This window comes from Polyodon spathula, chromosome 23 (assembly GCF_017654505.1).
Source record: "Polyodon spathula isolate WHYD16114869_AA chromosome 23, ASM1765450v1, whole genome shotgun sequence".
In the NCBI taxonomy this organism is placed as follows: Eukaryota; Metazoa; Chordata; class Actinopteri; order Acipenseriformes; family Polyodontidae; genus Polyodon; species Polyodon spathula.
The window spans coordinates 11,613,701-11,635,917 of NC_054556.1; the positions used below are offsets into that span (position 1 = coordinate 11,613,701).

The 22,217-nt window shown below is 37.8% G+C and overlaps 2 protein-coding genes across 6 annotated transcripts in view; one reads left to right on the top strand and one right to left on the bottom strand.

The window, feature by feature from the left end:
* The window catches only part of LOC121298006 (carbohydrate sulfotransferase 11-like), a 44,047-nt gene extending 37,578 nt beyond the window's left edge, over window positions 1-6,469 (top strand). The window contains exon 3 of the mRNA XM_041224689.1: window positions 1,595-6,469. Within this exon, the coding sequence (XP_041080623.1) occupies window positions 1,595-2,440 (846 nt within the window). The 3' untranslated portion in view covers window positions 2,441-6,469. The remainder of the gene's footprint in view (window positions 1-1,594) is intronic.
* LOC121298004 (solute carrier family 41 member 1-like) overlaps window positions 1-22,217 on the bottom strand; it is a 41,435-nt gene that overhangs the window by 13,334 nt on the left and 5,884 nt on the right. For 4 of the 5 annotated variants that reach the window (XM_041224686.1, XM_041224685.1, XM_041224687.1 and 1 more), the window contains 9 exons: window positions 18,888-18,995; window positions 17,827-17,898; window positions 17,140-17,284; window positions 16,425-16,571; window positions 15,246-15,390; window positions 14,218-14,297; window positions 11,852-11,986; window positions 11,243-11,391; window positions 9,293-10,118 (listed from right to left, as the gene is read on the bottom strand). In XM_041224686.1, the coding sequence (XP_041080620.1) occupies window positions 9,933-10,118; window positions 11,243-11,391; window positions 11,852-11,986; window positions 14,218-14,297; window positions 15,246-15,390; window positions 16,425-16,571; window positions 17,140-17,284; window positions 17,827-17,898; window positions 18,888-18,995 (1,167 nt within the window). In that variant the 3' untranslated portion in view covers window positions 9,293-9,932. Of the gene's footprint in view, window positions 1-9,292; window positions 10,119-11,242; window positions 11,392-11,851; window positions 11,987-14,217; window positions 14,298-15,245; window positions 15,391-16,424; window positions 16,572-17,139; window positions 17,285-17,826; window positions 17,899-18,887; window positions 18,996-22,217 lie in introns of those variants that run through there. The other variant, XR_005947254.1, reaches the window with a different exon arrangement.

A 22,217-nucleotide genomic window follows, 5' to 3' on the forward strand; every position in this document is an offset into this window, starting at 1 on the left:
GCAAAGACCGGAGTTTTGATTTTCTACAAGGGGATATCATCTAAGAACATCTGCTGTCTATTCACTTTTGGCAAGAATTTCCCCCTGTGTTGGTTGAAGCCCCATTCTCTTTACCCTGAAGTAAATTTCAGACATGTGCGACTAGAGCTGCAGCCAGACACTAGCATCCCACTGGGAGTACATTGCTGTGCAGCTCCCCCTTCTTAGCAGTGTGCTTCTCTTGCTGCCGGATCTACCTCCTCTCTATAGGAATGTGAAGAGAACCTAATTTATACAACTTTTACAACCACTCTCTCCCTACACCAAGTGTTCCTTTTACCTTACAAGTCCTTATCCAGCTTTACTTTACTCATGTTTACGAGCCTTTCTTCTTACATTATACCCCCTCATAGAGGCAATGATTTTGTTTTGATGATTTTACTTCTTTTTTGTTATTTCCGTAAATATTACTTATTATTTTATGTTATTGTTTTAGAAAATGTTTTGATCACTAACAGAGTAATTATGGTAATAGCGAGCATGACAAGACATTGCTTCAATGGGTTACACAATGTTCCTTTTTGTTTAAAAAAAATGACAGAAAAAATTCATGAATACAGTAAAGAGCTTTTTGTTTTGCCAAGAATTTGATGGTGTTTTGGGAATATCACGTACTGTATTAGGAATTTCGTGATACCACAAATCACCCTGTTTTCTTAAACATTTTTCCTGCGATAAGTCAGAAGTTGCCTTTAGAAACTGCTCAGTACTGTAGATTACCTCAGCAGAGGTGTGCAATTTTTGAAACAAACTTGTTGTCCAAGGGACAAAATGCTAGAAAAATCTACCTGCCCCCTACCTCTCACGCAAATAAAAGTAGAATATAACTATAATTTTGGTTTTTATTTAACAGTGAACACAATCTGGAGGGCTGTAGTGCAGAGTCGTGCTTTTCATTAATACTGGGAACATGCTGCACTTCCTTTTCCACCATTTGCTTCTGATATAATGGCAGGATTGCTGTACTCCTTCTTTCAGGATGTGTGCCACTTGGCTACTTTCTCTCTCTTAATGTAATCCTTATGTAGGCCAACGCTGGCAGGCAGTCATGTTCCCTTTTTTTATCGTAGTCCATTATAAATTATTTTTATTTTTTCATGCCGTGGTTTTTGCTTTTGTCAATATTTCCTTTAGTTCTGCCTGTCTTTTGGATGGAAAGTTGTTTATTTGGGTTGTTTATCAGCCTTGCCATGTTTAGAGATAACTTGTGTAGAGCAGGTTTTGCAAGCATACATTTACGTAAGCATATGAACGTAAGCCTTTATAGTATGGAATTGTATAGTACATCCGAAACTAGGGGTTTAACATTTGTTATGAATACACACTCTCTCTATCTGATTTTATTGTTTAACAAAAAATAATGAACGATTGTTTGATCGTGACATCCTGACCTGCATATCGTGATACATATTGTATCATGATATTGGTGTCTTGTTACACCCCTACCCAAACTTGTGTACAACATACAATAAAGAGTTAATGGGTTAGCAATCTCATTGTAAACGACTTCTAATTGAAAGGCATGTTTCCTCCTTCTCTCTCCCCTTCCCTCCAGTTTGAGCTATCGGCCATCCAGGTGACCCACCAGAACCGGCGAGACCTGCTGGAAAGGACCTGCCAGGCCTACACAAGGAAAAGGAGAGTGCTGACCCCCGATGACCTCAAACACCTCATCGTGGACGACCGCCATGGGCTACTGTACTGCTACGTTCCCAAGGTGGCCTGCACCAACTGGAAGCGCGTCCTGATGGTGCTGACAGGTGATGGCAAATACCGGGACCCCCTGAAAATCCCCGCCAATGAGGCCCACGTCCCCTCAAACCTGCGCACACTCTCAGAGTACAGCACATCCGAGATCAACCACAGGCTGAGGAACTACCTCAAATTCGCGTTCGTCCGAGAGCCGTTTGAGCGGCTGGTTTCGGCCTACCGCAACAAGTTCACCCGGAAGTACAACACGGCCTTCCACAAGCGTTACGGGACCAAGATTGTCAAGCGACACCGGCCAGACCCCAGCGACGAGGCTCTGGAGCACGGGGACGACGTGTCTTTTGAGGAGTTTGTGTACTACCTGGTGGATCCCCACACCCAGCGTGAGGAGCCCTTCAACGAGCACTGGGAGCGGGTGCACTCGCTCTGCCACCCCTGCATCATCCACTACGACATGGTGGGCAAGTACGAGACTCTGGACGAGGACGCCCGCTACATCCTGCAGCTGGCGGGGGTCAGCGATAGAGTCCAGTTCCCTTCCTCCTCCAAGAGCACTAGAACTACGGACGACATGACCGCACAGTTCTTCCACAAAATCAGCCCCTTCTACCAGAAGAAACTCTATAATTTGTACAAAATGGACTTCTTGCTGTTTAACTACTCCTTACCAACCTACTTGAACTTTCGATGAGAAGCATTGTCTTTTTTTTTAGTGTTTTATTTTACCTAATGAATGATAGGTATTTGTGGTGGTGGTGTTGATGGCTGTGTACTCTGATGTTGAGGAATTGTGACATGCCTTCCTCAGAAACTGGAAGTTTTAAAATGGTAACTTGCAGGATGTTAAGACTCTAAATATAAATAATGTCATTTGTGCAATACGTCACAAACCTATTGTTATAGTAGTTTTATTAATTGAATAAACACACACAAAATAGACCATGTATAGTATGTAAGATGGGGAGCATCTAACCCAAAAACAGACATTAGCAGAGTAAAGATGAAGTGTTCATATTGTGTGCCATCCCAACACATGTAGAACTTCAACAAAGGCTATTTTTTTTTTTTTTTTTTTATAAAGTATCTATGTGTAACATTGCACACAGAATATAATGCTGGAGGTTTACGTAGTTCTGCTCTGCGAGTTTGCAGATGGCCCCTAATGTACATATTTATTTAAGGTCTACTTCCATTCCAACAGATTTAATTTATTACTAGTTACATACTCTAAACTGCTCATGAGCTTGAGTTGCAAAGACATATCAAGTTTAGCTGCACTGTGCACAATAGTGTAGCCAGCTGTGCTTCTGTGAGGGGGGAAATAGCAGCAGCAGCAGCAGCAGTTAGGTATGATGGAGAGACTATTCAAGACATTAGTTTTCCTGCACCAAATATGGACCATTTTTGTGTTTGTGTGTGTGTATATATATAAGATTAAATTAGATGCCATGCTGGATGCTTCATCAGCAGTTAGTGAGGGTAAATGTACATACCGAGTAGCTTACCTACATCAGAGGAGGCAGTAGAATGATTTTAGTGTTTTTAAGGAGACCAGCTTTTCTGTTTTATTGTCTGTTATACTGTGGCAAGTACAGTACTAGATTTTTAAAAAAAAATCTTTGTAGACCGTGTTGCTGGCAGGACATAAGAGTTTATTTTGTTAGCCCTTGCTGGAATGTGCATTAGGAACTATACATCAACAGCAGATCTAGTCCTTAAATATTTGCCAGGAAGATGTTATATTTTACTGTACAATGTATACATGCAAGTTATGAAACAAATGGAAAAGATTACAACCTTCACAAGCTGTCTTGTTCCTAACGTTTCATTTCTTATATTGAATATCATATTGTGTGGTCTGTACTCTTCTCGTTGTTTCTGCTTAGATCATAATTTGCCATGCTTACTTAATATTCCAGCTTCTGTATGAGGAACCATATTGGTGTTGCACACTAGGAGGAAGACTATTTGTGTTGCACGCTATTATCCTTCCCCACCTCGCATTGCCTTTTTAGAAGATTTGTTTGCTGGAATAGTTAGTAAGCATGACAGTCTAACCCGAAACATCTGCAGAGAATTTGACTGAATAAACCAATAGGAGATTTATACTAGTGAGATGACATTTTAAGAAAACGTACCATAGAGTGTGGTAGTTTCCTTTTCATTTTTTTAATCAGATCTCAGTTAAACTGAGTATTGTTCATAAACACGCTTACATAGCTGTGTCTGGATAGAGGGCTGTTTTCCAGGATGTTATTACAAAGTCAGTGGCTGAGCTGCAATTTGAAATGAGAATATTCATGTGATTACTAGTTTAAAAGTACAAGGTGTCTTTGTGTAATTACTTCTTCAATTTTTTTTCAGTTGTGTTTTTTATTATTCAAAAGTCAAAGTGCACAGACAGCTAGTTTTATTTTTTGCTTTTTACTCCAATAAGGTTAGTTTTAAAGACTTGTGAAGGATGTTTGTTATTAAAGACAGGGCTGTTTTAGCAGACAGATACCTATCTTCAGGAGGCTCCAGATACAGTGACTCTCACTCGTCAAGCCAGTCTGTCCTTTCTATATGATCAACATAAAGAAATGTTCTAGTGACTGCCTGGAATTTACATTGACAAAGTAAGATTTAATAATATTGCAATGGAGGGTGCAATATGTGTTACGTCTTGCTCTGGTTCTATGGTTTTTGTACAGCCTTAGCTAAATGAACTCTAGTCATCAGCAAATGCAAGTACAACACATTTTGATGGTGTGTCATCCTGCAGCATTTTTTCACGTCAACCATACAGTGTGTGTGTCTCACACATATAATACTGCATACAATTCAGCATTCAAAATAAAAAGTTTACTGCAATTCTAGGCTTAAGGCCATTCATCCATTTTCTTATCCAATTTGTATATATCGATAACACCACTTCAGTCATCTTTGGTCTGAATATTCAATGTGCAATAAACTTGACTCACAACATCATGGATAACGGATTGTTAATGATGGATTGGTGTGCAATGGCCTTTTTATACATTTCGATTAATGATAAAGTGTTCACTTTGGGAAAAGGGGTGTGTGTGAGATACATTATAGATCCAGGAGAGACAGAGAAATACTATTTCCTTTGGAATGCTGTGCCATGTTACGGATAGGATTATATTTATTGAACAAGGATGCTGTGAATTTCAAACGTTTCAGAAATGATGGTTTAGAGACAGTTGAAACAAGTTAAAATACTGCTATTTTATGTATTAATTTACAAATGTAAAAAAAAAAAAAAAAAAAAAAGACACTCTGACCTGTTTACAAACAGAGTCAAGATACTTGGATTTATATATTGGTGAATTCCGTGATGTAATCTACAGTGCCAAGAATCAGCAGGGGTTCTCAAACCTGGTCCTGGGAGCCAAGTCTGCTGGTTTTCATTCCAACTGAGCTCTCAGTTACTTAACTAGACCCTTAATAGAACTAATTACTTAACTTAATTGAACAGCAGACACATGGGGTCCCCAGGACTGAGATTGAGAAGCCCTGCCCTACAGTATACAGTTGATGCAGGCCACAGTGACTTGACACATGTGGTTAATTATGATCTTTTTAATTATATTCATTTGTGTGTAATTGTTTATTGAAAAATCACTGGACGTTAATAGTATTTGTATTGATGTTGTTCTAATTTAAATAATACAGGTACTTGTCTTAAAGTTGTGTTCCAGTGATTCCAAGCATGAATTCAGTTGAAAAAATGAAATCGGTTGGAGCAAACTCTACTTCATAACACAGAGGGAGGTCTCTAGTCACATAATTGTAAAACAAATAAAAATGTGCCCTTTTTATGAAAAAGAAGTAATGAAAGAGTGTATTTTTAAAAGAAAGTTAAAATGGTTTATGTCTTGGACTTTTTAATAAAACCTATTAAAACTCTCAAGTGTCTAGTAAAACATATATTGACACCCCTGCCCCCACCCAAGTGTCCAGTAATTTCCATTTGGCAATGTAGATTCAATCCAATTAAACAATAATTCTCCATTGAGCAGGCAGTTTCAGCCAAATAATTGACAGAGGCGTCAGTAAAGCAGCCAGTTTTTCAGTAAGGATAGTTTTAACTACAGGCACTGATTCCTCCCTTAAGTGTTTTCTACCTGCACACAATGTGTGTTTGTTCCAGTAATATTTTTAGATTTTAGAGAAACCACCAACAACATACAGCTTATGTTTTCAACACTGGGCTTTTTTTACAGCCCCCCCTTGTTATGTTTGTTGGTTGTTATTAATATCTATTATGTTTATGACAAGTCTGATAAGATTTTATCAAGTCAAAACAACTGAAATTGTACTGTATTCACTTATCAAATCTCAGTTGCGTTAGAGGAGTTTATCAAGCCAATGTATTATGTGATTAAAACAGTAATGAAGAGACAAGGAAATCCATTGTTGGTTGGAATCGAGGTCTTTTAAACCAGTTAGAATTATTTGTACAGGAAAGTCTGTAAGATAGATGGGGGTTTTGCTTACAATTGATGGACAAAAATGAATATTTACTATAGAAATTGTTTTGCCTTTTAATATAACTAGTATAGGGTATATTTCCAATTAGCGTGGCTGTTGCCTCATTTTTCTTATCAAATCCTATGTAGGCCCACTTAAACAACTTCAGCCTTTTAGTATGTTTATGGCATGTGCTAAATATTAAAATATTCTTTAAAGAGTGCTCACATTTTAATATAATAATAATAACAATAATAATAATAATAATAATAAATACAAAATAAAAGTAGGGTCCTAAATAGTATTTAACAATAAAAAATAAGAATGTGGTAATAGACACTTTCATTTCTGCAAATGTACTGTATTGTAAGTATTTCCTTTTTGGTCGTCGTTGGGCCAGAATTCCCATCTCACTAGAAATCCTCATTCTGGAACTCACGACTGTTTGGGAACCGAAAGAGTTACTGGACATCGCTCGAGAGAGACGGGGGCATTCCAATTGCCACCCCCAGAGAAGACTGGAGAAGGGGGCGGAAAGACAATTTCAAGAGGTGAGGTAAATATTTTCTGTGGCTGAAACATGTTATTTATTTAAGGAAGTTACAATGTTTGAACATTTGTGGTCATTTGAGAAGCCTGGGTCAAACCCCATAACTTTTTTTTTTTTTTTTTTTTTTTTTTTTAAATGATTATATTGTAATATTTACTGAAACTAACTAGCCACTGACCCGGTTACCAAAAGAAAACCTGAAACAAATTTGGCCGACACCTTTTAAATGAAAAGCACATTGGCTGACGCTAGATGGCAACAGAATGTGATACAGAGGTCACAAAGTATGTGTTGCACCAGTTAAACTATAATCACTGTCTTCATCTAAACGCTTGTGTAATAATGTGTACAAGTTGCTTTTAGTAATACTATACAAACCAGGGGCAGCAATAGTATATGTAATAATAGGGTTACACTAAAGGAGCTGCTCCAGGTTAGGATGACCCTATCTCTCCAAGCTTGGCAAAAGTAAAAAGCCAGTGGTTTCTGTTATCACCACTGGATATTGTGGCTAGCAGGATCTCAAAACTATGTAAACAGTTTGGTATGTTTGACACCCCATTGGCAAACACTAGGGATCTCTGGATGGTATATTATGATAAATTAGTAATTTTAAACAAACTGACCTACATATTCCCATGATGGCTACTTTGACAAAATGACTGCCAAAACAAACATAGAATTTTATAAATTGATCACATCTGTCACACTCCATGGCAAACACCATAACTGGTTTGAATTTTCACCAGGCTTCACCAAAGTTTTATCATACACTCAGACTCCTAAAGACGCTTGCATTTACCTATAACCGTGATAAACTCTCGATTTTATATAGATAAAAACTTTGTAACTTTATCCTGCGATTTATTGTACAGACTTTCTGTATGTGTGTGTGCTGGCTTAGAAGTAGCTTGATAGGTTGAATATTCAAAAGCAACATGTTCTGTTGGTGACCCTTTTAAAATACACCAAAGTGATTTACACACCTCTGCCATTACTGAATTACATTGCTACCGTCCTTCTTAACTTACATTACCATTACAATGGAGTAAAATAACTGACCTACTCTGATTCCAGGCTTCTCTATTGGAACTAGAGCTCAGGAAGTTTGAAATTCATTTATGGAAATGAAATATAATAATATGTTGCCTCCAGCTATTTTGAAAAACAATTTTGCAAGTGTCAAATGTAACCACCTCTTAATTGTCAGGCAATTACAGTATGTCACATGCATTTATTTACTTTTTTTTTTTAAATGTATTTAATATACCTATCAAATGGCTTTATGTAGTAGAAGTTTAAGGCATGCAATCAGTCCTATTGTAAAAGTTCACCACAAATAAAGCAGCAGGTAAGTGTATATCATATTTCAAAGCCTTTCTTGATGTTTACTCTTTTGATGTTTTTAGATGCTAGTGTGCACATGTGGTCCCCTTCTGCATGGCTGTTGATTAGCAGCTCCCTGTGCACATGGATTACGCTGCCCCTCTTCAGCCATGCTCTGTATCAGTCTGGTTACTTACTGCTACAGGTAAATGGTTTTCTGAGATCTAAGCTAATGGTTAAAGATTCACGACGACAGTGGTTGATTTACAATGGTTGTAGTTGCACTCAAGGATAGAGACGCTCTGAGTAGTCTAACTTTATAATGTTTGCTTTCACCTTTTAACTGCCTGAAATTTAACTGCCAACTTATTAATATGTGGAAAGTTATATAATATATATATATATATAGTAGATATATATATAAGATTAATATATATATATATATACTACACGGTCCCAGCTTTATTTATTAATTGTTCTAAGTATTGGATTTCTTGACACTGACCCAAGCCCTCCAGTAAAAGAAGCTTAATTGACTTCTTCATCCTAGCCGCAGAACTGGAGAGCATGTCAGATGTTAACAGTGCATAACTACAAAGTAGACAATATGGTTTTGTTTTAATTAAATATTTGCAAATGGGTAGATGCACTTAAGATCTGAAATGCCTCAAAACACTTTTTGTTAAATAAAAAAAATGATACAAGATTTTAGTGTTTGTTTGTTTTTTATGTTACATGTTATTAGGGTCTTTGTTTTTTTTTCCAGTTCTCGCTCATGTTTTAATGCCGCTCTACATTATTTCATAATTCATGTTGATGCAACTTGCCACCTAATTTATGGGAAATGGGGGCTAGACTACAAGAAACAAGTCATTTTGATCCCAGTTTAAATTTTTCTTTTTTCCTGATGCGAAAATAGAAGTTGACCACATAGTACAATAGGCCATTTTGAATCATTTAAAAAAGCACTGAAACGCCACATTAAAAAAAAAAAAAATAAATAAAAAAAAACAGTTCAAAGTCGTCAAATCATTTGACACCAAATCTGTTGTAATTAAATTAGATTTAACATGTTAGTTTGGTTCCATCCAAACTCCCACGCAGGTTTTAGGGCTATAGACTTATTTCTACTTCCCGTGTTGTCTTAAGTGCACAACACCCTAGTAAACAAAACTGGAAATGGCAAGTACAAATATTTAAATAATTTTATTTGCACTTGCAACTGAAAGTTGTACATACACAAAATTACATTTTAAACACACAAATGAGACTTTCCCTTTGAACTATAAGACTCAAGACAGGCCAGCCACGAAAGGCAGCTCTAGATGGAGCCCCTAAAGCCTCTCAGATATCACATCAACAGTGTATAGGCACTAACATCTCATGACTTGGATAGATTGGGTTTTCATAAGTGCACAGCTGTGGCGTTGAATTTCGATTATGTTGAGAATCACAAACGAATGATAAATATTATAATTGTTTGATTCTGCAGAGTTCTGTAATTGATTCATTGAGTTGACAATAATAAATAGATTTCAAATGTTATACTTTTTAAATATGCTACAGTTGTGGGATTGAATGGAACTCTTATTCCTAGGGACGTACTGTTGCTCTGAAATGTTATTTTGTAAACTAATCTTAAAATCAGACCTCAAGCATGAAAAAAAGATGACAAAATGAAATGGCTTGAAAAACATTAAGAAGAAAACCTATCTTAACAAAAATTAAAAAAGGACAAAACTTACTTGCTGTTTTTGACATAGCTAACCAAATGAGACTGCAGTAAAATGTGTTCTAGTGAATACACAGGCAGAGACGCAGGACGGCAGACTCAGTTGCCAGGCTCGGTGTCCACTCCTGTGACCAGTATGACCAGATGAAAGCAGAGCGCCAGGAAGCCTGTGCCCAGCAGGTCTCCCAGCGCGGTGAGGTAGGGGATGGAGAAGTTATCAGGGTCCAGACCCTTCCGCCACATCAACCGAACAATCAGGTCCGCCACGTAGAGCAGGATTCCCACCTGAGCAAAAACAATACAAACAAGCATGGGGGGATCCTGTGTTTCAATGGTAGAGTTCACCATGGGGGCTACTCAATTTAATACCCGCTTAAATAACTTCAAATAGGAGCCCCCATCCCTTTTAGCACTGGCTATTGAATTTATGATGACAACCTGTCTGTCTGCCCGTAACGCAAAGTCGCATGTATGGTTTTACATATATTTAGAGACATTCTTTAATATATCATAAACATAAATACCACCACTTAATATTTACACAGATTCAATACACATACTGCAGAGCATATAAGCCCATGGTCACTACACTGTGTGTGTGTATATATATATATATATATAAACTAGATATATCCGGGTAGGAAGGAAGTAGCTATACCTTTTATCTACAATTCCTGTTTCTGTTTTGGGTTAGGGGAAATGGCTGTACTGTTCCTACAGTTCTGATAGATTTGCTATTTCATTGTTTAGGCACTATACACATTGGTTCTTATGTTTGTCCTCTTTAATGGTGGAAATGCTACGGTGCCACTGAACTAAAAAGCACATGGCTATAAGTTAATCTGATGTGTGACCTGAGACCACAACCACCCCAAAAAAGAAATGTGCTCTCTAATAAATGCAATAGTTTACGGCTGCATTAAGAGCTCTCTTAAAGCTTTTATTAAAGCTTTTATTCTAGACCACCCCAATGACTGTAGACAGTATTGAAAATACAACTGCGTTTTTTATTAATTAATAATACTACATGTAGACAGCAGGTCTAAAGCACAAAGGGCATGAGGTTTCAGTATTTGCCTGTTTTACAGGAAAATGATGTTGAATATATTTGATGATTACCTGCTAAGCACAAAACCATTACCCTTAGCCTGAGCTCAAACTTTTGATTGCAGATACATTATTCAGATTTGTTGATGCGTCTCCAATTTAATTTTTGCATTTGCTTTTTCACGAAGTTGACCTACACATGAAGCAATAGCTGTTTCTATTATACCAGATTACGATCAGCTAGGTCTGACAGGTCTTTACGGAAAGCTGGTTGTAACAGTAGGAGCTCTTCAGATCGTGTCCAAACTGAACGTAAGGGGCAGTCTCAAGAAGAGGGGATGGGGGTCACTGTGGTTCTGTACCTGAAGGAGAGCGGCAGTCAAGTAGAAGAGGACGAAGGTGAGAGTTACTGCCATGTGGCCTCCCTGGAGCAGGGTAATGGTGTACAAGAACACCAGGTGACCAGGGACTACCAGCAAGAACAGGACACGGGCTGATCTGGAATTAACTCCTGCAAAAGGGATAAAACATCGCTTTTACTGCAGCACAGTGATTCAGCTCTGTTAGGAATATCAAGGTTGGCTACAATTTTAACACATAAAGAATCCATAAAGGTTGGTCACAAAGTAAAGTACAACAGGATGTGCTGTAAGTGATGCATCAAATGCATTCTTGATAATATTTGTCTTCAGTTCCTTTAGGTGTAATTTATATATAGACTGTAGATTTTTCTACCAAACTATACAGCCTTCATATCTTTGCTGCTGATCTATGACTGTAGTTAATTTCACAGTCATGGTTGTCAGTACATCTCGGAGAAATTAATTGAAAAAGGAAAAAACAAGGAATATTAACTTTGCAAGACTGTACCAAGAAAAGTCAGTGAAACCAGACAAAATGGCTGTATATCCAACATGCATACTTTTGTTCCCTGCATTTCCATTATGTGTTTGATGCTTTGGTCCACTGACCTGAGGAGAAGAAGGTAGTGCAGGGGTTGGGCCAGTGCTGCCTCAGCTTGTAGGGCAGAACCCCAGGCATACTCCACAAGTGGAGGTATGTGGAGATTCGGCTGGCCTGGATAGCAACCAGGTTACCTCCAACGCCTAGAGAGAGACGAAGGGGGGAAGGGGGGAAGGTATAGCAATGAAACTGCTGTAGAGGTGAGCAGAATATATGTTTTAAAATTGCTGTGGTTTGTTTTTACAATATTAAAATAAAATAAAATACTGCTGTGTTAATATATGTGAGGGCGGATATGTAAAGGATTACTCTGTGTGTGTGTGTATATATTACAGTAATCAGTCCTGTATCTACCCTAACCATTTATCCGCCATGATCAGTCTCTTCAGCAACGTTAGTTTATTATTGAACAGAGAAGATTAGTTAAGAGATTGTAGATCCTACCAAAGTTTTCATACACTGTGTTGTATGTGATCCGTGCGCTGCCATTGCTGGTAGTGTCATATGAGCTGTTCAGTGTGATGATATGTAAATGTGACAGATTTTTATATATATATATATGTCATGTTTTAATACAGAAGGAAATTGCAGTGCAAAGAGGATATACTGTAAAATACAGATGTTTCTATAGAGGTTTGTTTTTTTAAGTGTTATTTTCTACACCTGGTAGCTGTAGATTGAATTGACATCATTGCTCTCAAAGTGCGTACAACATTTATTCCCCTTAAAAGAAAAAAGAAAATCAGTCAACAAGGATACTTTATTTTTGGGATGAAGCCAGACATACTCCCTGATCTAAATCATCAGTTCTTGATGATCTTAAGTAAAATCTTGCTTTACTGGAGCCAATCAGACAGATACATAAATAAATAATCAATTGTATAGTGCAGCTTGGCACACTAAAAGAAATAATGATTAAAACAGAGACACCCAGAGAACAAATGGGCCGTCGCTGCCACAGGGATAATATAACGTCAGGTGAGGAGGGACAGGTTTTTCAATCCAACCAATTGGCCTGGTCATTGGTGAAATATAAGCTATTTAGGGCTTGTGAGCCATATATCAATACACAAGCTCAACCACGATATATCACAATATATCACATAGCAACGACTCGTGATCCAGGTATACACAATGAACTAGTTCACATGTATCTGCCTGTAAAAGGAGTCAGTGATATAAATCAGTTCACAGACTGTCTGAGAAACCACACAAAGGCATCACAGTACAATAATGGCTGTTTTACTGTAATCCTCATAACCCTATAATGATCCGATGCCACCACACAAGACAAATGAAAAGGGTGCAAGATGCTTTCGTCAGTCAGCTGCTTAAATCAATAGCAGGCGTTTCTTTAATCAGGTATTTTGGAACATTCTGTGATAAGTTTTAGTTTGCAAGACCTTCAGATTTACAGGAGCAGCAAATGGACTAGAAAGACTAAACCGATCTCTGTAAGTATTTCAGTTTATACTTTCATTCCTTTTCAAGTAATCATTTTATAGGCATGTATTGAATAAAAGAAAGGCTTCAAGCGCCCTGCAGCAGTCCCTTTGATAGAAATGCCAATGTCTTTTACTTGTATGCATTCAAACACAGGAGGGGAGATGTACTGTGAGAGCAAATTAAATAGAGAAACCTTGTATAAACTAGGAACAGATAGCAATTATGAGAAAGGAAATGTGAACCAGACTACATATTGTTCCAATGTAATAACTTCGACAAGCCACTGTATTCATCTAAACTACAGTCTGACATTTCCCACTCGGTTAACACAGTGTGTGACATACTGATATATTGTTCCATTACTATCAGTTTGACAGACAGAGCTTTATCCATCTGTCACATCAAATCAACGTGAATGTTCAGTTTTAGACTTTAATATAATTTTACACTTTTCTGTCCAATTATTTCACCCCCATTTACAATGTCCATTTATGTTTCCTCACTGTACCCCCTAGCAACAGCCTGAGATGACTGAAGGTCAGTGGGTGTCCCACAAGCCTATTGCCGCTTTACACCCAGGTGCTTTGTAGCGAATTTTGGCCCACAAAGGACAAAGGCCAGCAGATGTCTGCTTGAGCCAACTCCGGCACTGGCCAGTAGGGGCACTGTAGCAGGCCGACGAGAAACAGTTCCTGCTGATTTATTTCCCTGACCCACATTAGTAAAGCGTTACCATGTGCTAGGTCAATGTTGTGTATGCATCGCCGTGTGTATAGAATTACTTCTAGTGTATTTGTAAACATTTCCTTAATGCCACACCATAGATCAGGACGGATGGAAAATGAGATGATCGCATTGAATGTACAGAGAAGTCCTTAGTCTCCCACATTCTGGCAGAATTAAAACAGAAACATGCCAGCATACATACCATTTATAACTGGGGTGAAGACCGCCATTCCCTCAAAATCAGGGTCTGTCACAGTTTTGTCCAAAATAAGACCGCCAATACTGTAAAACAAACAGAAAAAAATAATGAGAAGACTAACACAAAAGCACAATGTCTCTTTAATTGGTGCTCGCTGTGGTTCCTCAGGCTACTTGCTCCGTCGATTGCTGTCAAGCTGTTTCTGAAGATGCTGAATGGTGTCTGCTGTAAATATCGTTCATTATCCTCATGTCTATGAATACAAAATGATAGGTATCGAGAAAATGTAGTTCACTGTATGCATTTGAGGTATCTCCTTGCACTGAATTCCCAGAATACCTTGTGCTAAAGAATGTCCTAACCAAGTTTCATCGTAACAGATTAAGCGGTTCTCATGAAAAATCTTACAAGCAGGCTTTTCACCTATTTGTGTGTTGGTTGGGTATAACAGCTGGTTTTGAATGTGAAACAGCCCCAAACTTATGCAAAGTATTACCAGTAGTGCTGTTTCTACTGGATGAGATAGGCGTGATTACGAGAGCTCTATTTAGCCCTAAGGAGTGTTTTAAACTTCTGAGTTTTAAAAAGTAACTAGAGGCGCTTACTGAAGCAGAAAATTATACAAAAATCAATCTAAGGAGGATGAGTTGTTCTTTAAGTTTATTAATAATAATAATAATAATAAAATAATAATAATAATAATAATAAAATAAAAAGAAAAGCAGTTAGTATTACTAATTAGTATTACTATTACTAAAACCTCATTTTCTGTAGTATTGGAAGGCAACTGTTCAAAACGTTGTGGAAAATAAGCAATTTTAAAAATCCTAATTTAAAAAATAAAAAAAATAATAAAGTGCTTTCTTGCATACTTTTTTCCAGTACTGGCATGCACAAACCAAACAGCTGGTGCCTGGCTTTTTCCATTCCAGCTATTTTGATGAGTTTTGTGTATTGGCACTGTAACTTTCCCAAACTAACTAACCACAGTACAACACACAGATATCACAAGGCCACAACAGAGGCCCTACCTGCTTATTGACATGGCGACAATGACTGGCTGCCAACCTGACTTCAGCACCTTCCTGATCTGAGGGCTTCTCTTAGCGATGACCACCCAGAATGGGATCAGCACAATGAACAGGGCACATACCAGGGGAGAGAGGTAAGAGATATCTGAGGGACCACAACAGCAAACACAAGTGTTAGGATGGTGAAACTAAACTAAAATATATCAGCATTATATTTCAATATGTTATTAAATCATGATGTCAATTTAGTTTGGTTCAAATGGTCTGCTTTTCTAACTTGCAACGTTTTTCTTTGGTAAGGTTCTACTGAACAAGCTTTGACACAAATTAAGGTTGGCTGACACCTAGTGGCAAACAGTTGTAAGAGCTTATAAAAATATTTTTATGTTAAGTTGGTACTATAGGAAGAAAAAAAAAAAAGGTTTTATATATATATATATATATATATATATATATATATATATATATATATATATATATATATATATATATATATATATATAATGTATAATATATACTAGAATATATATGGGCCATAAGCACCAAAAACCTACCACCATACTAATTTCACACCAATTTACAGAAAGAAAACTATCGGTTCATGTAATAGCTTCAAATAAAATAATTAATAATAATATTTTTGTGTACTTACTTTGAAACAAACACAACAAAAACACAACAGGACTTGGGTAAACTGTGGTTCTATGCAAATACAAGTATTCCACAATCAAACTCATAAGTAAAAGCAGACAAACATTTCAACTATGTCCATAATCAATTTAACTCCAAAAATTCTGTTTATATCAAAACGTGGCCAAAATCGTTGCATCACCTAGAATCTTAGCATTGACATAATTTTAAAATAAAAAAATAAAAAAAACTATATGAACATAATTTAGATCTTTAATATCCTGTAATCAAAGAAACCACAAAATGATATCGCAATAGTCTACTGGAGGCCAAAATAGCAGTACAGTATTTCATGTTAGATTTCAAAATGCCACATTTTTCAGTGGCGTGTAATCCAATATGTTAACATAACGTTATTCAGTAGGTTTCGTTCGACTTTATGAAGCAAAATTAGTTAATTTTACAGGGCGATACAAAACTTTTGGCCATAGCTGTACAGTGAAACTAAGACCACGCAGTTGCCTACTGTTAACCAGGTAACCACCTTACCTTTATATTTGTAGAGTGTAGTGCTAATTCCGGCCAGCAGTGAAAGGGTTATCAGGTCCCCAAGACTGGCTGCAATAGGCGTGGCCACATTATCAGGGTTAATTCCCACCTTTCTGGATGCAATAACGACCCCAATCATGACCAGACCTAGAGACAGTGAGAGACTGAGAGAGTGAGATTAATATTGTCATTAGAAAAATGTACAATGACAACTAAATCCAGTCCGTGACCACTGCTTTTAAAAAGCAAGTAGCTTAAAATTGCATTTCAAATTACCAACATCTTTTATTGTCGCATTTTATGGAGCTTCCAATCATTTTGTGTGGTTCCTTTACCAGACGATGTGGGTCACGTTTCGTTTTTGTGTTGCTCGCAAAGCTCGGCTCTATGCTAGATGTGCCATCGCTTCAATAATAAAGCAAATACAGATCTGGCTGATCCATCCTGGATAACACATGAATAAGACAGGCAATTAAAACCGAAGAGCAGCTACCAAAAAACATAATATTCGAGCATTTGCAACAAGAAGCCACCATATTACAAACACCATAAAAAGAACACAATAAGAGACACCAAGCTTCAATAGAGGCCAAAGTGAGGGTAATGACTCCATTGGAATAGCTGTCTCAGCTCTATCAATCAACTGACAATAATACTGTGTCGGAAGAATTATTTTAAAACGGCAAACTACTGCAAACCTGCCTTGACTGCTTACCTAGCGACAGGGCGGCTATGAAGGCAGTCATGACGCTGCTGGCACACAGAACTGCGGCCTGCTCCAGATCAATGTGTCCTTTAGATATAAAACCCAGAACGACAGCTGCTACTGCAGCAAGGAGCCCCACAACGGTGGCCTGGACCTGCGAGTGCAAAGAAGGGGGGGAGAGAGACGAGCAATTGGAGAGTACATCAACTTTTTAGGGGTAAAGCAATTCATTGTGATACTTTCAAAGGTTTTGTATTTCCATACATGACTAATATAACTGCATAGCTTCTTTGCAACACATGATTTATGACGGATTAAAAACTGTGACTTATAGTTATACATTCATCTCAGTTTTGCCTTTTAACAAAACTGTCCATCGTAACATCATTTTATCAGGATTGCTCATTATACAAAGTAATTGGTTTTCTGATGTGGTGTGGTCAACGTGTATAGCATGTTAAAAAATGTATTACTGTAACAAATGTGCATTTAAATTTGGATCAATTTCAGCTGAACAGGTGCCAAGACACAGCCAGTGTTAGTGTTACCAGTCACATTCCAGAAATCATGCACAGAAGATTCTGAGACCCTCAAAAATGTGATCGTCTCCACTCCATCCTCACCAACAAGGGAAGCATAAAATGTGCAATATGCTGTACCCAGCACTGGTATTTCAAAATCAGCTTCACAGTTTACCTGAATCAGAGCTAGGTTACAGGTAGCCATCCTCCACTGTTCCCTTGTGTCGTCCATCTGACCAGTGTTTGACTAAGAAGAAGAAAAAAAAAATGTCATGAATTACAGTGAGCAATTGTGCGGCTATAACTTTGTTTTATCTTTATATATTTGGGGTCATTATGTATATATATATATATATATATATATATATATTATATATATATATATATATATATATATATATATATATATTTTACCCCTTTTTTCTCTCTAATTTAAAAACTCCCTGACCAGAGCAATCCTCAGAACAGCTGAACAGCGGTGGTCTTCCCCCAATCCCATGACCAAGCTAACTGCCTCTTTACACTCGAAAGCCCTACAGAAGATTTCGGTGAGCCACCAGGCCCTGGATGACAAAGGCCAGCCCCGCATGTCTTTGCTTTGAGCGCATCAGGTACATGGCCAGTAGGGTGTGTTGTAGCCTCCCTAACTCGTAGCGAGTCCCAGAGGCAATGCAAAGTTTCTTATGGAATCTCCAGCAGAGATCAGCCACTTCGCAGAGCCAGGGCGCCATCTCTGCACTCCCCTGTCTGTATGACACCCTGCGCACACACAGTCATGACTTACAGGAGGTCTCCAGAGGTCAAAAATTACATTTTTCACTTCCACTTTGTGTAAATGAATACCATCTGGTAAGCAAAACTTTCCAGTTTGGGCTCCTGTACTAAAATGTTGTACTCCGTGACAGACAAAAAAAAATATTTGGTGTTCGAATCGCTCCGTTATTGTTATTATGCATTAACAATTTTGCATGTTAGTGAGGTAATAAAGCACTTTTTTTACAGTCAATAAATATCTCACATTAACCCTGTAACCCTTTAAATTACCCAACAAGATACATTTGTTGTTGTGTTGTTTTAATATATTTTTGGCATACTAACCTATCTATATTATATTCGTGTTGACTTGCCTCTGAATACACTTTAACCATGAATTTTCAAATGTCTACAGTCCCAGGTATGAAGCTATACAAAGAGGTGTCATATAGCCATACAAGACTTCTATCATCTTATACTCACTGCCGTCGACAACCGGGAAGCCAGGGTCATTTCAAGGTTACCCTTCAATCCCACCAAGGCTGGCACCAGAATAAACACTTCTGTAATGGTCTTGAATACCTCCCAGTGCTGAAACAGAACATTATACAAATAGGTAATCGCAGCCTTTCTTTTTTATTAAGCATGTGTTTGTGTGAATTTGGAAATCTGCTACTTCAGCTTCTAATATTGCATACATTACTTCAGATGCTGACTGCATTTTCAGTGTTTTGGAGACTGCGGGGGAAAATGTAACTGTAGCCTTCACATTTACGTAAGATGGCCACCAAGGTTCACAGCATTATTATCTCTAATAAAGATCATTAAACAATGCTTACAGTTAGTTCCCCACAAGGGGTTTTTAAATCAATGTGAGACTGAAGGTAAGAGAGCGAGACTAAGCTTCCCTGTGGTGAAGAAAACAAAACATCAGAATCAATGCATCTCGCTGGCAGCGGCAGCAACGAATTCAGCTTGCCAGTCACAATGTAATGGTCAGCAGGGAAACTCACACAGGAGTAGAAGGTGATAGTAATAATCAAATTAGTCTCAATCTGTTACCTTTTGTACACCCTATTTATTATATTTAACACTTTGAGATATTAGCTGTACACACAACTGTGTTCTGTTCCATTGTGGGTATCGAAAAAGAAAATTCAACCGCTTGACACGGTGTTTTGATTAAGCGATAATACCCATTGAAATAAGCTCACTGACTGCAGTTGACTGAGAAGGAAGTTATGGGTCCCGAGCCGAAGGCAAAGGCTCCAATGAAAGTCAAGGTCAACTACCACACTGAAGAGCCTTCATCGAGGGTCGCTTGTCCTTGACCTATTCAAAATGGCTGGCTGGCTGGCAGCCATCTTCTTGCTTTCGCAATAGCAAACTGCAGCAGGTCAGTAATGGGTAGTAGTAACACGTAATGCAGAATATTGCAATGTAATAGTTCACAGAGGTGTCTCCACAATAATCCCCTAGCACCTCACCTGGGACTTGTAACCCCAGTTACAGAGTTTACCTCATCTCTAAAATAAACAAATACTGTATAGGAATAGTAAATATGTCTTACAATGAAATGAGAGCGCTCTCTGAACGGATGGCAGGTGTAACACTGGGCATCTCAACAGCCTTTGTACTGAGCACAGAAATTAGAGATGAGCCCACAAGCTACAGAAGAGTTTTAGACATGTCTGGAAACCTTATACTAAGCAATAACTCACACCTCGGTTGACTGAAAAGCTTTTTGTACCCGTGGGCTTGTGTGTGCACAACATCAATGTGGGTGAAGCTGTATAGTGGCAACAAGGCAGTGGTTATGGTATTAAAGTTTTCAATGTGTGTTGAGTAAATATTAAGGGTGTGCCGATGCTCATATTTTTCAAGTAACTACCTTTTAAGAAGTATTTGTCAGCAGGTATTAAATAAATCCATTCTGTAATGCTCCGATTTAATACCAAGGCTGTTAACTGACAATGAAAACATGTTGCAAAGCTAGGAAATGCAACCTACGTAAATGTGACCTTTCCTGAAATCTAACTTGGGTGCTCACAGTGGAAACGCTTTGTCGAGTTTAAACAGAGATTACATTTTAACCAGGATTGCAATCCCATAATTCACTGCAGAAATGACGCATTTCTAAGGAAAGTGAAATGCAAATGAGTTTGTATCAAAAGTATTAAAAAAAAGGTAAGGCAATCGCTTAAAAATATGTAGCTCTAGTTAGTTTGATCATGGCAGGTTTTATGTTAAAAGTCATGCTGTTATAGATTGATACTCAATAACTGCAAAGAGAAACTGAGGGGCTGCATTGTTTTATGTTGAGTAATTAACATGTTTTATTCCATTTAAGTAATATCTATTAGCTTAAAATTTCTTAAAGGTAATTACTTGGAATATACAAGTATCGGCACACCCCTAGTAAATATAGCTCAACAATGAATAAGACAACAGTTAAATGAGCAAAACAGAATCGTTTTTATATATATATATATATATATATATATATATATATATATATATATATATATATATATATAGAGAGAGAGAGAGGAGAGAGAGAGAGAGAGAGAGAGATAGAGAGAGATAGAGAGATAGAGAGAGAGAGAGAGAGAGAGGAGAGAGAGAGAGAGAGAGAGAGAGAGAGAGAGAGAGAGAGAGAGAGAGAGAGAGAGAATATTTACTGAAATCAACTCACCAAGTTCTCATAATACAGAAAAAAAAAAAAAACTTTTACATTTTCATAATATTGAATTTATTTTTCAATTTACTACTGTAATGCTACCCTGCCTCAGTGGGTAGAAATTACAGTTGCACACCCCTAGTGGTCATTTGCCACTTCTGTTTTGCAGGCAATACACTGCCTTGCAGCTGCCACTTACTAATGTAAAGACAATGAAGAGCAGCTCCTGCACTCATGGTCCAAGCACCTCAACACGATTAAAAAAGCTTATTCCTAAGAAAATGCCATTTAAACCTGCTTACTCTTTATATAGTCTGAAAACGCAGCTTGGTATAAATTAAAGCAGAGATCTGAACCTATTTCCCATTGAAATGTTTTTGATGCAGTGCCAGGGAAAATGGTCATTGTTTGTGTAAATCCATAAAAAGTAACAATGCAATTGGCAGATCTCCACTAATAAATCTACACCTAGGGTCAGCTGTTTCTGAGGAAAAACAGAAAGGGGCTCTTATCAGGCTGTGGGTCGATTAAATATTCTGAGCAATCACTAACAACTACATCTAGTACCCTATACAAAACACTACTAAACAGAATCATATTTAGTCAGCTGTGGTTATCAGCTTGCTGTTGTCAGGTAGGAATGTGTCTCGGAGAGGGCTCTCATATGAGGAGGGCCTGTAAGGAGGCCTGGCTGTGGAGTTAATTTTCTTCACAGAGTCAGGAAGAAGCTACACCACTGCCAATAGATTAGATGTGACACTATACACAGTACAGGGGAGGGACAAACGGGGTGTAGAGCCTACACGGGCAACTAGGATGGCTGTCAGTTTATGCGACGATTCTTCAAGGCATATGACTCGCCCTGGTGGGATACAAGACCATTTTTCAATGATTTACATCTGAAATATGAAGCAGCAATTCCTGTTCCACGCAGTGGTCCATAGAGACATGCCTTTTGTGACTGTGCCTTTTAAACTGCCATTTGTCTTAAATATGTAATCCTGCTAGCTGTGCCCTCTTTCACTGTGCTTTCAACAGGGAGATTCAACTGTTATACTTTTAACTATAGGGGTAAAGGTGATTTATATACTTGATGCTTTAGTCTTTCATCATTTCGTCACATTCACAGTGGT